Source organism: Hemiscyllium ocellatum, chromosome 3 (genome assembly GCF_020745735.1).
Source record: "Hemiscyllium ocellatum isolate sHemOce1 chromosome 3, sHemOce1.pat.X.cur, whole genome shotgun sequence".
Classification (NCBI taxonomy): domain Eukaryota; kingdom Metazoa; phylum Chordata; class Chondrichthyes; order Orectolobiformes; family Hemiscylliidae; genus Hemiscyllium; species Hemiscyllium ocellatum.
The window spans coordinates 44778697-44796402 of record NC_083403.1 but is presented as its reverse complement, the minus strand read 5'-3'; the positions used below and the strand labels follow the sequence as shown (position 1 = coordinate 44796402).

Sequence of the window (17706 nt, the reverse complement as noted above, 5' to 3'; positions counted from 1 at the left end):
CTGGCAGCTTAATGTTCCAGGATACAAATGCTACAGGAAGGATGGAAAGGGAGGCAAGAGAGGATGGGGAGTATAAGAGTTGGACGGTCATGTTCCGGCTATACAGGAGATTGGTCAAGTCACGTCTGAAAAACTGCGTGCAATTCTAGTCTACCTGTTATAGGAAGGGTGTTGTGAAACTTGAAAGGGTTCAGAAAAGATTTACAAGGATTTTGCCAGGGTTGGAGGGTTTGAGCTGTAAGGAGGGGGTGGTTAGACTGGGGCTATTTTCCCTGGAGTGTTGGAGGCTAAGGGGTGAACTTACAGAGATTTATAAAATCATATGAAGCATGGATAGGGTAAATAGACAAGGTCTTTTCCCTGAGATGGGAGAGTCCAAAACTGGAGGACATAGGTTTAGGGTGAGAGGGCAAGATATAAAAGAGACCTAAGGTGCAACCTTTTTGTGCAGAAGGTGGTGTGCGAGTGGAATGAGCTGCTGGAAGAAATGGTGGAGGCCGGTACAATGGCAACATTTATAAAAGGCATCTGGATGGGGATATGAATAGGAAGGGTTTGGAGGGATATGGGCCGGGTGCTCTCAAATGAGACAAACCTGTTTACGATATCTGATTGGCATGGATGATTTGGATCGAAGGGTCTGTTTATGTGCTGTATGACAACGTATCCAGAACAATTGTATTGTGTTCTTACATGATGAGTCTACCAGCATACCACCCTGGCTGTATTTCTCTGCCAGGGATTATATTCAATGGGTGAAAATCAGTCAATAAATATAACAGCATCTAATCTGTGCATTAAGGCTGGAACAAGAGCCATTTATAGTTCCTGGAGCTTTGGGCATTTGAGTTTTGTAGCAAGATATTTGATTGGCAGTTACCTTGGCAGGCAGGATGCTGCAACACCCCCAACGCATTATGGTTTCTACAAAACTAACTTGTTCAATCATGAATATCTAAGCTTAACTGCCCTATGAAAGCCACTCAATTCAAGGGATTTAGGGATTGACCAACTAATGCCAGTAATGTTCACAATTCACGCAAAAATAAAAGAAATTACCATTGTTGAATCCCCTCACATTTAACATGCTGGGAGTTAGCACTGAACAGAAACGGTCAAAATCCTGCAACTCCCCCCCAGCTCTAAAAGTACATAGGTGGACTTAACACCTCAAAGACTGCAGCAGTTCAAGAAGGCAACCCTCCACCACTTTCTCTAGGACGATTAGATCTGGGTAATAAATGCTGGTCTAGTCTGGAGTGCTCATAAACCATAACAAAAAATAAGCTATAAGCACAGTGTCAGAGCAGACAGCAGTTTGTAACATCCTGCATCCTCATTCTTAATGAACAGTTTATGCTCAAAACATCGACACTTCTGCTCCTCAGATGCTGCCTGACCGGCTGTGTTTCTCCAGCACACATTTTGACTCTGATCTCCAGCATATGCAGTCCTCACTTTCTCCTGTAACATGCTGCACTCACGTGATATCAAGTTCCATTCCACTGCACAGGATTAGTATGCAGCACACCAGGTCTGGGGACAGGTTTTCAAACCTCACCATGGCAGAAATTTGAATTCAATTAAAAATTTGGAGTAAAAGAACCAAAGCAAACTGTTGCAAAGACCCAGCTGGTTCACTAATGTGCTTTAAGGAAGGAAATCTGCCATCTTTACCTGGTCTGCCTGCACGTTACTCTCAGTCCACAGCAATCTGGTTGACTCTTAACTGCTCGGTGGACAATTAGATGGGCAATAGTTGCACCATCTTATGAACAAATATTAAAAGATGTAGTAATGGTGGACAGCAGGTATATTTTTGATGCCAGTAAGATCTGACATGACGTGACCGGACAGGAAGGCTACACAAAGCATCTGGGTACAGGTTGGCACTTTTTTTTTTTAAGGAGCACATTCCTTGACTGTGATTCTGGATCAGTAAGCAGCTGTGAGGTAGAGCGGCCCCTTTTAGTGATTAAGTTTGACCTTCCATCCTGCTTTCTGTTTTATCCCTGATATTTTACACAAATCTGGAGCAGGTGGGATCTGAACCTCCGCCTCCTGGTCTAAGACGTAGTTACACTACCAATGTGCTACAAAAGCCTTACCCCACTTCCCCCTTCCATTTTTTTAAGCACTTATAGAGGTTTATAAAATCACAAAGGGATAGGGTGAATACCAAGGTCTTCTCCCCACGATAGGGAAGTCCGAATCTAGACTGCATAACTTTAAGGTGAGAGGGGAAAGATTTAAAAGGGACCTGAGGGGCAACCCTTTTTACACAAAGGGTGATGCGTATTTGGAATGAACTGCCAGAGGAAGTGGTATATGCAGGTACAGTTACAATGTTTAAAAGACATTTGGACAAATACATAACTAGGAGAGGAACGATATGGTCCAAATGCAGACAAATGGGTGTAGTTCAGTTTGGGAAACCTGATTGGACCGAAGGAGCAGTTTCCAACCTATGACCGCTCACTCCCTTTTGTTTTGAAATCTGGAAGTGCTATCACACACAACTGAACCACTTCCCCATGACCAACATCACTGCGACTGTGTGTCTTTGTTTTCCCTTTTTAAATAGTAACTACCACCAGTAAAACACCCGTGTAACTAATTCAATATTTTCATGCAAAGCCTGTTAAGGGCAATTCAAATCATCAGAAGTGAGAGGAAAGTAGGGAGAGGGGGAAAGGACTAAATCAAAATGGAGTTGGAAGGGGAGATAAAGCACTGTATCCCCCCACGTTGCCTACCTCACTCTAAAAACATTAATGGACATGCTTTCATCAGTCACAGCATTGAGTATAGGAGTTGGGACATCTTGTTTTAGCTGTACAAGACGTTGGTAAGACCACTTTTGGAGTACTGTGTGTAGTTCTGGTCATCCAGGATATTATTTAACTAGCAAGAGTGCAGAAAAGACTTACTAAGATGTGACCTGGATTGGAAAGTTTGAGTTAGAAAAGGCTGGACAGCCTGGGATATCTTTCCCCAGGAATGTAGAAGGCTGAAGGGTGACCTTATAGAGGTCTGTAAAAACATGAGAGGCATAGAGAGGGTTGACAGCCAACAGCTTTTCCCCACTGAGTCTAAAACCAGATGGCATAAGTTTAAAGGTGAGAGGAGAGAGATACAAAAGGGCCCAGAGGGGCAATTCTTTCTCACAGAGGGTGGTGGTCAGGAATGGGCTGCCAGAGATGATGGTGGAAGCGTGTACAATTTTATAAATTAGAAATGTTTAGACAGGTGCATGGAGGGATATGGACCAAAGACAGGGAAATAGGACTAGTTTAATTGTGCACACTGGGTGGTATGGACAAGTTGGGCATGCTTCCACACTGTAAACCTCTATGATTCTATGATACAATGTTATCCCTCCCTTGGGAATGAACATGACCATGCAAGGGGGGCGGACATTCAGCAGAGGTGACTTTCTCCATAGCTCACTGCCTGGAACGGTTAATAGCCAGCCTGGCTAGGCCCAGGAACTGACCCATGAGGACGTCCTCCCATTACCCACACTTCTCGCCACTGGCTGCCCAACGATTAGGAGCAAGGAGCTGAAGCACAACCAAAAATACAACAAAAGGTTTTTCAAATAATTAAAAAGAGAGTGCAAACACCAACAACCAATATACACATGGACCACGGAGCCGAAAAATAAACAGTTTGGACTGGGAGTCTGTGAACCGCCACAAACTGTGGTTACATGGGACTGCTGTATGCAACAAATCCACTCCAGGTCACCAATTGGATGAGAGATGACTCCTGCGTAAAGAGCTCTCTACTGGGAATTCCTGCTGCATGGCAGTAAATAAGCAGACCAAGGCTTGTCTGGGTGACAGATGAAGGAATCAAAGTGGATGGAGTGTAGCAGTATCTCTGTGCCATATGGAGAGACACACTACACATTTTCAAGATGTGGCTCAGGTTGTGGGCTCCTGAGGGTGGTCCAAGAGCCTGGGACCGATATGAAATTCTCTCCGAACAGGGGTATACACACACACGATCCAACAACACACCTGAACACCCTCCGACTGGTACACTATGTTGGGTCCAAGCACCACCAGCTTGAGGAGATGGATGGCAGCGGCTGTAAGTTGGATGCCCACCCTGCCGTGTGCCAATTCCCGGGGCAACATCCAACCCAGGCCCCCACCACCCAGCATGTGCCCAACTCTGGTCACCCCCGTGGCCACGGTGATGGTGGAAGTGTGGATTCCTGAGCAGCGGCTTTCTGACGAAAGCAGTTACTCCTGATGGTGGGAAGACCCGGCACAAGTTGACCGTGTTCCAGACACTGCTGAGGTCCAATTGCCAGGCAGCATTCTGAGTGAAACCTTAAGACTCTCGCGGTCTATGACTAGGAGCTGTGTATCGGAAAGGAGGTCATGCACCTGGCAGGAGAAATACAATCCCAGAGCACACCATAACTTTCACCTCTCCATCCCTTTATACTAAGGGTAAACTTAAACAACTTGCATATAATAAAAACTGTAGAAATTAATTAATTAATCTTCACTAAATGCAGCACATTTAAACTCACTGAACTGAACCTGCATTTATTTACACAAAAACACAGTAATGATCCCGTGAAGTGGAGGCTGCTCAAGTGGAAAGTGCAATTTTATGATTTATATAAATCAATTAAATGACACCTTCTGTTAAACTCATTATAATCCGAATGCGTCATTAAAATCCAGGCCTGACTTCTATAGAAGAGCTTACCTCAGTTTCCTCTTTCATCTGTTGCCATAGTGACTCATAAGTACTAAACCGCAACCTGTCACTCTCTGAAATAGCATCGCCTTTATTGAAGAAGTCAGCTGCAATATAGAAAACAGAGCATCGCTTTGGTCAGAGTTATAATAATTGTCATAACTAAGCAGCTCTGATCAACTGCAAAATTTAAGAAATAAATATTTTGGAATACCTTAAAATCCACTGCAGACATCTTCTTTTTGTTGCCTATTCAGCACACACCTTCTTTAATGAAAACAGGCAATAGGTCCCCACTCTGGGCCCTTATAGAGAGGGGAAGCACTGAACTTCACGTGGGAAGGTTTTTATAAAATGCAAAAATGATTTCATTGAATTTCTTCCTAAAAGCTCAATGCAGCATATCAAACAGCCAGCAATGTCCTAAACAGCACATAATATAAATAAAATTTTCTTGTGCGACAAAAGGACTGCGTTTCCTTGTTGTGCTCACTGACTATAAGTATCAAGGAGACTGCCTATACCATTGATAATGGTTCACAAATTCTTTGCCACCTTGGATCCGGAGTGACAGACAACTCGTCTCTTGATGCTTAGGGAAAGCACCCATCACATATAGACAAATGACAAAGTGTGCATGGAAATATATCAAGCCTTGTCTGAGGTCCAAGGTGTTGGTTTAAGAGGCCTGTGTTCTGAGCACCTTATGGTACAACAGGAAGCAGAGACAAGAACAGCTGCTCAATGACTCTCACCTTCACTGTTTGGAGTGCATTCTCCATACCTTGCAGAAGGACAAAATTATGAGTGCTGCAGTCCTCTCAAAGGCAAGCCTCCAAAGTAACACACTGCAGCAAACAAGTCAAATCACCATATCCAATTACTTCAATTTTCTGCTTCAAAAATTGTTTCTTTGGATAGTCTTGGGATATAATTCCAGCCACAACATGCCAAACTCACATTCATAGTCAGCATCATCGTTTTGCCCAAGAGATGCATGTTCTAACTGGAGGTAAGGGATCTGCAGGTGACCAGGTTGTTGCTGTGAAGTTTAAGGCATGGTCACACAGAGATGTTTCAATGTGGTCAACAGTGAAGTCAGTCTTCTAACAAGATGAAGGAAGCTGGTTTCCAGCTAATAGTCATAATACTTGCCAACTCGGTAAATATATGTACTACAGTGAGGTGTTCATGAAGAAGATCTGGTAACAGAATGGAAGTAGTAGGAATTGACCCTGAAAGGGATGCTCAAGACTAAATGTGCATTGAGCTTTTAGGAAGAATTTCAATGAAATAATTTCTCTATTTTTGTTGCCGTTTTCAAAACGGGGCAGCCACTGCCTGATATTGGGAAGCATGTAGCGGAATGGTTTCATCCTCATCAGAAATGCAATGTGTTTATACTCACTTCAGTGAGCTCAGTCAAACCCGAGGCTCAGCAAAGATTTCCGAGCAACAGTTAGCTGGTGTAGTCACCTTACGGAACAGCAATGACTTATGTTGAGGGAGAGACGACAAAATGACCAGCTAGCAGGGATTCATCATCAAACAGCAGAAAATACAGGAGTAACCATTATATCACAGCAGGATGAGACATGCATACATTCCGATATTCCCAGCAACCAAGTGGTGGGGTGGAAAGATACAAAAACTGTTCTGATGAAAACACAGTGTACGAGAAGACAAGATTCACAGTGGTGTAAGCCTGCAAGGCCAACAGAACAAAGCTGACGCCTGTTCGCATTTTCAAATATAAAATCACGCCAAACAATGGAGTTCCCCGAAAACATGTTAGCACAAATCTGTGAAAATGACGGGAAAAATAGGAGGGAGTGAAGTTATTAATTGATATTGTGTGGAAGAGCTGAAAATGTGCTGCTGGAAAAGCGCAGCAGGTCAGGCAGCATCCAAAGAGCAGGAGACTCGACGTTTCAGGCATGAGCCCTTCTTCAGGAAGAAGGGCTTATGCTCAAAATGTCGATTCTCCTGTACTTTGGATGCTGCCTGACCTGCTGCGCTTTTCCAGCAACACATTTTCGGCTCTGATCTCCAGCATCTGCAGTCCTCACTTTCTCCATTGTGTGGAAGAGACATCACAATCTTTTGCATTAATAATGCAGGTTTTATTCCGATCCCATTTAACCGGTGAGAGCTAGAAACGCCTAAAAAGAAATAATGTACACATTGTAATTATACTGTGGGACCTCATGTCTGCAATCCAACCTTTGGAAGAGCTGGATGGCTGATAAGAGAAAAAAAACAAAATCACCAAGACTGGAAACGTACACACTAATCCCTTGATGGTTTGTCAACATTTTCCCATTAAATCATGGGAAGTCAGATTACTCAGACAATAAAAAAATGTTAACTATCCAATTTGATGGCAGAGGGAGGATTCTGAAACAAAAACACATCTCGCCAAAGGGACTCAGAATAAATTCTTTGAACTCTTTGCACCAGACTCCAAACACAATGAAATTAACAGGTTTTAAGACTACAATGTGGTTAATGGTATCTTTACACAACTACTTTCTGCATAAGCTTTGCCACAAACTTCATGTGAATTACTGGTATTTTGTCCTCCTGCATTTTAACATAAAAACCACCCACATCAGTGATCACACTTTGGTGTATAAGTTCACTTGACCCCCAATCCCCATTTTGGCAACACCTTTTGGAGGCTTCAAAGGTCGATTTGTACAACAACATCTTCAGTATGTTGGCACTTATTCAGCTGCAGCACTTGTATGTAGAATGATGAATGAAAACAGGAATATTTCCTTCAAAAAGCTTCTGTACCAGCTGTACCAGAAGGTGGTGCTGTAACAGGTATTATCGACATCAAACTGCACACATTTTTACAATTTGAACATCATCCCTTTTTTAATCCCTTGCTCAAAATTTTAATTTGAAGTTATCAAACTCTCCCAAAAATCTGGATTGATCCAAGAAAAGCAAATTTTCACACCTCGGCGTGGACAAGTTAGACCGAAAGGTCTGTTTCTGTGCTGTACATCTCTGTGTTCATTGTTGTTCGGAGTGAGAGTCGAATTTAATTGTGCCATCTGAATGTATGTCTGGTTACCTTCAAGACTTTGCCTTTATCTGATAGCAAGATTATAAATTTCCAAAGTAAGTTATCAAACTAAAAGTTCCTCTGCACCTTAGAAGTTCAGTTGTTTCCCCGTTTTAAGTAATAAACTGCCCTGATATTTTTCCTGCCAAAGTGAACAAATTTACATGATCCTCCATTTTCCAGATTTTTGCTCACTCACTCACCCTATACAAATCAGTCTGCATGTGTGTATTCCTCACACAACATTTGTCCTATCTCTCCTACTGTCATCTACAAATCTTGCTAGCATACCTTTGCTTCCTTCATCCAAATCATAGAGACATACAGCAAGAAAGTCATTGATATGTATTGAAAAACAATTGATGCCCCATCACAGCTCTTTGCGGGACCCCACTCACGGCATCCTGCCAATCTGACAAAAGCCCATTTTAAAATCCTCTGTATTCTGCCAGCTAGCCAATCTTCTATCCACGCTAATATATTACCTCTTATCCGGTCAGCTTTTATTTTCTGCAAGAATCTTTTATATGCCAACTTATCAAATGCCTTCTTGAAATCCAAATATGGTATAGTTGCAGGCCTCCCTTTATCCATAACCATGTTAGATCGGCCAATGGGCTGAGGAGTGGCAGATGGAGTTTAAGACCATAAGACATAGGAGTGGAAGTTAAGGCCATTCAACCCAACGAGATAAATGCGAGGTGCTGCATTTTGGAAAGGTAAATCAGAGCAGGACTTCTATATTTAATGATAATGTCCTGGGGAGTGTTGCTGAACAAAGAGACTTTGGAGTGCAGGTTCATAGTTCTTTGAAAGTAGAGTTGTAGACCGCTTTTGGAATATTGTGTGTAATTCTGGTCTCCTTCCCATCAGAAGGATTTTGGGACATTTCAAAGAGTTCAGAAAAGATTTACAAGGATGTGGCCAGGGTTGGAGGATTTGAGCTATAGGGAGAAATTGAAAAGGCTGGAACTGTTTTCCCTGGAGCATCAGAGGCTGAAGGGTGACCTTATAGAGATATAAAATCTTGAGGGACATGGATAGGATAAATAGACAAGGTTTTTTTCCCTGGGGTGGGGGAGTCCAGAACTAGAGGGCATAAGTTTAGGGTGAGAGGGAATGATTTAAAAGGGACAACTTTTTCATGCAGAGGGTGGTGCAGTATGGAATGAGCTGCAAGAGGAAATGGTGGAGGCTGGTACATCATTCGAAAGGCATTTGGATGCGTATATGAATAGGAAGGGTTTAGAGGGATATGGGCCAAGTGCTGGCAAATGGGACTAGATTAGTTTAGGATATCTGGTCAGCATGGACGATTTGGACCAATGGGTCTGTTTCCATGCTGTACATCTCTATGACACTATGACAGATATGAAGCCAACTTGCCGATAGTTGCTGTTTTCTCTGTCCTCCTCTCTTTTTTGTAGATTAGATTACTTACAGTGTGGAAATAGGCCCTTCGGCCCAACAAGTCCACACCAACCCGCCGAAGCGCAATGCATCCAGACCCATTCCCCTACATTTACCCCTTCACCTAACACTACGGGCAATTTAGCATGGCCAATTCACCTAACCCACACATTTTTGGACTGTAGGAGGAAACCGGAGCTCCCGGAGGAAACCCACAGACACGGGGAGAATGTGCAAACTTCACACAGAGAGTTGCCTGAGATGGGAATTGAACCCGGGTCTCCGTCGCTGTGAGGCAGCAGTGCTAACCACTGTGCCACTGCGCCGCCCATTTCTTGAACAGGGGTTTAAGATTTGCTACTTTCCAGTCTGGAACCTTCCAAAATCCTTCCATTCAGGGAAAAGTAACACCAACAGATTTTCTATCCCGTTAGCAGCCTTGTTTAAGATCTGATCCCAGAGACTTGTCTGCCTGAGGTTCTATCCATTTGTTTCCCTCATGATTGTAATTTTGCCCAAGTTCCTCTCTCCCCTCTGCCTCCTCATGTACAGCCATTATCAAGATATTTTTGTAACCTCCAAAGTGAACACAGAAGCAAAATGTGCTACTTTCATCTGCTTTAAGCACATTGCAGCTTTTTATCTTTCAGTATTCTTGGGACTTAAATGCAAAAAGATTCATTTAAAAGCCAAGGACTGTGGAAGCGATTGCTGTACTTATTAAAATCAAGGAAGCTGACTCATTGTTCAGGCTGTTTACACTGATGCAATGCTGTTTACTCAGCCAGTGATGGGAGACTAGTTGCAGATGAATTGGATCAGTGTATACAAAATGGGATTCAGCCAGTAACAAGAGGCTGATTGGTCCGTGGAGTCAACGATAAAGACCTCCTGCCTGCCAACAACTATGTGCTTGTTGATGTGAACAAAACAGGCAGAAGCTTTCATGCCTCCAAAACGGGAGGTGGTGCCCCTGGCTCTGCAGTGAAATAGTACCTAAAGCCTGAAAGTCACCAGTTTACAATTGCTGTAGGATGTTGCTTTTAAACATTAAGCCAGAGACTTTATAAATTGTGAATCTTTGTCTCCTACAAGCAAGTGAAAGTACCTGGAGAAGGAAGATCGAGATGCAGAAAGTGCTGACCACCACAAAGCTCACTTCAGTTAACCCTATGGACAGGGACCATTGAACTGCTCTCCCAGTTTCTTCCTTCCACTAAGAACACCAACTTCTTTTCTACGTGTGAATGTGTGTAGGGGGATGTTAAAGAAAGTCAAGAGCTTTAGAGTTTTAATATATGTCGACAGTTAATAATTATTTACATGTAGCTAGAACTGATTTATTTGTAATAGATAGCAGTTATTGTTATATACAAAAACCTGCTCTGTACTTTCCGTTAATCTGGGTCTTGAAAGAGTAATAAATTGGGGAATTTTGCATATACTGATAAATTCTTTTGAAACTTTTGTGACAAATTCAGGAAGAGCAGGGCTTGATGTCCAGATGTTATCCTAGTGAGGCATTCTCTGGAGAACCAACACTTGCTTTACATATTCATTTCCTTTTTAAATACACACAGAAACGCTTGCTGTTTTTAAATTCCTAGCTAGCTCCTTCTCACACTAATTCCTTCCTCCCGATTCACCTTTTATTCATTCTCTGCCATTCTTTATTTTCTGACCAATCATGTGAACAGCCAGTCATCTTTGCACAGATACACTTCTTCCTTAAGTTTGACACTTTCCCTTACTTTTGTTAGCCATGGATGGTGGGTTCTCCCTTCAGGGTTTTTCTTAATAATAGGAATACATATATTCTATGTATTCTGAAATATCCGCTGTGTCTCTGTTCTATCCCTTACCTGGGAAGCCAGCTCACCTCAGTATTGTCAGCTTTCATACTCACATAATTGCTATTATTTCAATATTAATCTTAGTCCCAATCTTATCCCTCTAAAACTGGATGTAAAATTCAATCATATTGTGGTCATGGATTCCCACAGCTAAGGTCATTAATTAATCCTGTCACAATTCCAAGTCTAACATAACCTGCTCTCTGGTCTGCTGTAACACTCATTGTTCTAAACATTCAATGAACTCCCCTTTTCATCTGCTGCTGATAATCTGATTTTTTAAGTTTATATTAAAGTCTCCCATCACTATCGCCGTCCCTTTACCACAAACATCCAATATTTCTTCTTGTAAACTTTGTCCCACTGTATGATTAGTTAAGGACATTCAGACCTCTAACTCAAGTAATTTCTTTCCCTCCTATTCTAGTCTACTACACACCCCTCTCTATCCGGGACCCACCAATTCTCACCTCTCCAACCCTGCACGCTCCCATCTCTTTTCCTGTTCACATTTTTGAGAGTAAATTAATTATTTAGGTTAATAATGCAGCTGAGCAAAGGGGCCAGGATTATCACTTTCATTTTGTACTTTATAAATTTTTAACTGTATGCAAGCTAATTTTAAAAATGGAAATGCATTCACTGGCATCCTTGGGTGAATCATCCACTTGTATTAAGATACATTGCACCTGTTTCTGCAGCTGAAGTACAGGGTAGCAGTTGGTCAGGTAAAGGCAAACACTCCAGTTCCCAGAACCTTGGGCACGTGCATGTGTTCGTCCTCAAAACACCCCTTTATTGAATCAATATTTTGGGAGGGGAGGTGGGAATGTAGGAATTAAAACATTTGAGGAAGAGACAGCAGAAACAAACAGGTGATAGAAATAATGATTGGAACATCATTAAATATGGCAGTGTTTTTGTTTTAAATACAATACTTATTTACTCAATGTTATCATGGGTACAAACCTGCAACAGGTATCTTTCTCTTTTTGGAATCTTTTGGCTTGAAGACAAAACAACCCTGGATGGCAAAAGAGAAAAAAAAAATCAAGCTTCTTGCAGCAACGTATTCTTAAAATGATCAACACGTGTGGAACACATCACTAAATCTCAATTTATCACTAAATTTATGGATCGGGTGGAGATGGTTAGTATTGAAAATAGCTGCCTACATTAGTTTTTAATTAATTACTGCCAATTGTAATATCCCTGCGGCCAAACCATCTGAACTTGCTACCTCAATAGTCTTCAGCCATTTAACCCATTATATCAGTTTATATGAATTAGTCACCTTCAAAAGGAAAACAGTGAGTAATGATTTTGACGAAAAACGTACGATGATTGACATTAATTTAATATCTTGTTCATGACACACTGAAGACAAGAATACAAAGAACATAAAGCTTTAAAACAATCAAAGCAGCAATCTGTCAGCCAGAATGGGCTGGACACATGAACACATCTACACGCTAGTGCTGCTGGAACATGGAGATAGTGGCTACACCAACATTGTCAACATAGCCCTCCGTATAGCCTGGAGCCAAGAAGCTGTTACTGAAGTGAGCAACTGGCTGGAACAAATTATTGTAGCTCGGGTGCTGGATTCTATAGTGGAATATGGAGTTCTCCACACAAGTACATTTAGGAAGATGGCAGCACATAAGCTGCTCCCTTAGCCAAGATCTTCCATTAGAACTGACACAGTGTCTACTTAACAGAGTGTAAGATTGCTCTGATATAGTTCAGCCTCAGAAAGCAGGGAAATTCAACATTTTCAAATTGCATTGACTTATCCACTAAACCAATATCAGCAGCGCAACAGCAGTAATCTATAATGCAGTCAAGACACACCAAATCATCAATAACTTTGCAACATCATGTAGGTTCTGCCAGTGTCACCTGGCTCCGGATATTATCATAGCCTCAATCCAGACCTGGTGCAGGAACCGAGTGCTGGAGGAGATGGAAAAATTGTTGTCCTCAACATCAATCAGCAATTAATCCAGAGATCTAGGTAACGCTCTCAGAACCTGGGTTTAAATCTCTCCACGGCAGATAGTGGAATTTGAATTCAATAATAATCTGGAAATGAGAATCTAAAGATGACCATGAAAGCATTGCTGATTGTCAGGAAAGGCCCATCTGGTTCACCAATGCCCTTTATGGAAGAAAATTTGTTATCCTTATCCAGTCTGGCCATCATGTGACTCCAGACCCACAACAATGTTGTTGTCCCTTAACTCTACTCCAGCAATTAGGAATAGCAAGAAATGTTGGTCCAGTCAGGGACACCCACATCCTATCAGAATCCCACCGGGTCTGTACTGACCCTCTGAAGAGCATCCCATCCAAGCCCAGTCTGCCAGCCTATCCTCATATTTCCCACAGCTTGTTCCCCCTGGCCTACATTCCGGGACACTACAGGCAATCAACCTCACCCGCACATCTTCAAACTGAATGAATAAAAATCAAAATAAAAATCGAAAACAGTTTGGGTTTAAGAAGCTGTAGAAAAGCCAGGCCTGGAGTGTCATGAGGAGGAATACCACTAAATAATTGGAGCTATGCAAAGCTGGGATGATGAGAGAGCATGAGTGCAGGAATTCATCTGAGAAGTGTTGTCAGTCCATGATCTTCCATCTATAACATGGAACTGTTTACTCATGATTGCACAGTTCCATTCCCAACTCGTTCTTCAGGATATCTAGGCTATGAAGCGAGAGCTAAATGTTGTCCACACACCTGTCAACTCAGTTCCATTCTGCTTCTATTTCTTTCTTGAAGTGTATAGTGTGGTTGCAAGCCTCATTCCTGGATTTAAACGCTCCTTTTAAGCTGAAACCTACATTGTACTGAGCTCGTGCTGTTTTTGAGAAGAGTCAGTACACTGAAGCCACACTTGCCCATTCAGGTGGATTCAAAATATCCAAATATTTCATTTGAACAAGGCTAACAAATTTCTGCTGCCGTATTAGTCAATACTGACACTTCAAGTAAAAATTAACAACCATCAATTCTCTCAGAGCTTATAACAGTTTCTTTAGGTGGGGTTTTCTGGCACAGTGGTAGTGTCCCTATCTCTGAGTTCAGGTCCCACCTGCTCCAAAGATGCATAATAACATCTCTGAACACGTTAATTCAAAAATATCAAACATAATTTCTTCTCCTTGTGACCTTTGTTTTGTGACTGGCCATTTGTTGGGAAAAGCAATTAATTTGTTCTGAATCGTTTGGGAAATCAGGAGGAACGGAAAGATGCTTCATAAATTATTTAATTCATGGATCTGTGGGTGATGCAATAGAATGTTCTCAACACTGTAGCCTCAAGTCTATGACTCCAGAAATTATCAATCAGGCGAAATCAGAACACTGTTAGAATTAACCATTTAGGGTATAATCAAGAGGTGTTTTAAAATTCTCTATGTTGTGTGAAAGCTCATTGTATATACCCATGATGCTTGCAAAATAAAACATTTGGGGATACTCCTACACACTCTGCTCACTACAACATCACACAAGTTTGTTAAAGACAAAGTAAGATTACATATGAATTTTTACATTAATTATTAACTGGCCTCCGACATAAAGCAACTACAATTGGAGTTGCATGCATGGGGGCTTCGATCCATCTGCAACATTACTACAGTCCCTAACTTCACAAAATCATTACACTACAGGAGGCCATTCAGCCTGTCAGAATCCTCTAACTGCAGGATTATGGGGAGATGGCAGGAAAACAACACTTCCTTCCTTTTCAAATAGCACCAATTCCTTTCAATTGATGCTGGCTCAGCCACACCCTCAGACAGCGCACTGCAGCCGCAACAACTTCATGGCAATGCCCAGGCCCCACTGACAAGGCTGAGACAGGTTCAAGCACCTTCAGCCAGATGTGCTGAGTGGACAATTCATCTTGGTGTTTGCCTGAGGCCCCACAGGTTGACATACAGTCAATTTGATTCACTCCGTATGCTATCGGGAAACAGCTGAAGACACGAGAAATCACAAAAGCTATGGGCCCTGATGACATTTGGGCAGCAGTACTGAAGACATGAACGCCAGATCTAGCTGTGTTGTTAGTCAAGCTAGAACACTGGCATCTACCTAACAAGGTGGAAAATTGCCCAAATATATCCTGTCCACAAGAGGCAGGACAAATCCAGTCCAGCCAACAACCATCCCATCACTCGACCCCTGGTGATCAAGGGATGCAAAGTGTAGATGACTGTGAATACAATGAAGTTGTATTCACTCAGATGGGTTCAGCCCAGGCTAAACCACTCCTGTCCTTGTTACAGCCTTCGTTCAAGCATGCACAAAAGAGCTGAACCCCTGAGATGAGGAGGGGGTGACTGCCTTTGACAAAAAGGAAACACTGAATCAAGTGCAGCATCAAGGAGCCCCAGGAAAACTGGGGCAGTGTAATGGGAATTGCGGTAATTCTCCACTGGCACAAGAGGATGATGGTTGTGGTTGCTGGACGACAATCATCTGAGCTTCAGGACATTGTTGTAGGAGCTCCTCAATGTAATGTCCTAGGCCCAACCATCTTCAGCCACTACAATAACTTACCTTCACCATGTCAGAGGTTGGGATGTTCCCTGAAATTGCAAATTATTCAGCACCATTTGTCACTTCTCAGGTACTGAAGCAGTCTTTATCCAAATGCAAGAACACCAGAACTTAACTGCCTGGACTGACAAGTGGCACCTAATGCTTGCACCACACAAATGTAAAGCAAAGACAAAAGAGAACATAACCATTGCCCCTTGACATTGAATGGCATTACAACTGTCTGAAGTGCCCAGTTTCAACACCCAGGGGTTACCATTGACCAGAATCAGAAATGGACCAGCAATAACAATATTGTGGATATGAGAGCAATTTAGAAGCTAGGACTTTTGACTCTCCAAAACCTGTGCATCATCCTCAAGTCAAGAATGTGATGGAATACTGTTGAATGCAGCTCGAACACAATCTGTTGGACGCTAAAAATAAGACAATGCTGGTGAATTCCTGGCCTGCTTTCCTTGTTTATCTAATTGTTTCAGCTCTCTCTCTCTCTTTCTGGGCCTCATTTTCACCTTTCCACTCATCTGTCCCTTCCCTTCCAAGACCTCCATTTCCTTCTCTCCCACCCAACCAGTAAACATCTACTGACACACTCATCCACTTGACTGAACTGGTCCTCCCCCTCAACAATTTCTCCTTCGAATCCTCCCACTTCCTCCAGACCAAAGGGGTATCCATAGGCACCCACATGGGACCCAGCTTTGCCTGCCTCTTTGTACATGGAACAGTCCATATTCTAGAGTTACATCAGCATCATTCCCCACCTTTTCACCCGCTACATTGATAACTGTATTGGCACCACCTCGTGCTCCCACAAGAAGGCTGAACAGTTCATCAACTTCACAAACACCTTCCAGCCTGACCTCAAGTTCACCTAACCCATCTCAGACACCTCACTCCCCTTCCTGGACCTCTCTATCTCTATTTCCAGCAACTGACTCGACATGGACGTTACTTCAAACCACCAACTCACACAGCTAACTGGACTACACCTCTTCCCAGCACCCTCCTGTAAGAACGCTATCCCTTACTCCCAAATCCTCTCTCCCCACTGCATCTGCTCACAGGAGGACCAGTTTGATTGTAGAACATCCCAGTTGGCCTCCTTCTTGAAGGATGACAACTTCCCCTCCCATGTGGTCAACAATGCCCTCCAGCGCATCTCCTACACTTCCCGCACCTCTGCCTTTGAACCCTACCCCTCCGTCGCAAAAAGAACGGACCTAGCCCATCCTCACCTTCCCCTGCACCAGCCTCCGGATGCAACATATCATCCTCTGTCATTTCCACTACCTACAATCAGTCGCCACCAGAGATATATTTCCCTCCCACCCCTTTCAGCATTCCGTAGAGACCATTCTCTCCACGACTCCCTCGTTAGGTCCACGTCACCTCCCCACTCCCCATCCACCAAACCAACCTCCACTCCTGGTACCTTCCTTTACCAGCGCAAGAGGTGTAAAACCTGCGCCCACACCTCTCCCGTCATCTCCATCCAAGGCTCCAAAGGATCCTTCCAAATCCGACAGATTTTCCTGCACCTCCAAACACTCATTTACTGTTTCTGTTGCTCTCAATGTGGTCTCCTCTACATTGGGGAGACAGGACGCCAAGCTGCAGAACATTTCAGAGAACATCTCTGGGGCACATGCACTCAACAACCCCGTCGCCCTGTGGCTGACTACTTCAACTCCTTGTCCCACTCCACCAAGGACATGCAAGTCCTGGGCCTCCTCCATTGCCAGATTCTAACCACCCAACACCTGGAGGAAGAACGCCTCATTTTCTGCCTTGGGACCCTCCAATCACACAAGACCAATGTTGATTTCACCAGTTTCCTCATCTCCCCTACGCCCACCTTATCCCAGATCCAATCTTCCAACTTGGCACTGCCCTCTTGAGCTGTCCTACCTGTCCATCTTTGTTCCCACCTATCTGCTCCACCCTCCGCTCTGACTTACCACCATCACCCCCCACCTCCATCTTCCTATCACATTCCCAGCTACCTTCCCCCAAGCCCCATCCCCTCCCATTTATCTCTCAGCCTCCTTGGGCCTCCCTTACATTCCT

The 17706-nt window shown here is 43.1% G+C and overlaps 1 protein-coding gene across 2 annotated transcripts in view; it reads right to left on the bottom strand.

The window, feature by feature from the left end:
* Window positions 1–17706, bottom strand: part of orc3 (origin recognition complex, subunit 3) — a 70146-nt gene that overhangs the window by 51131 nt on the left and 1309 nt on the right. For both annotated transcript variants that reach the window (XM_060856917.1, XM_060856920.1), the window contains exons 2-3: window positions 12031–12085; window positions 4732–4829 (exon numbers count right to left, since the gene is read on the bottom strand). In XM_060856917.1, the coding sequence (XP_060712900.1) occupies window positions 4732–4829; window positions 12031–12085 (153 nt within the window). The remainder of the gene's footprint in view (window positions 1–4731; window positions 4830–12030; window positions 12086–17706) is intronic.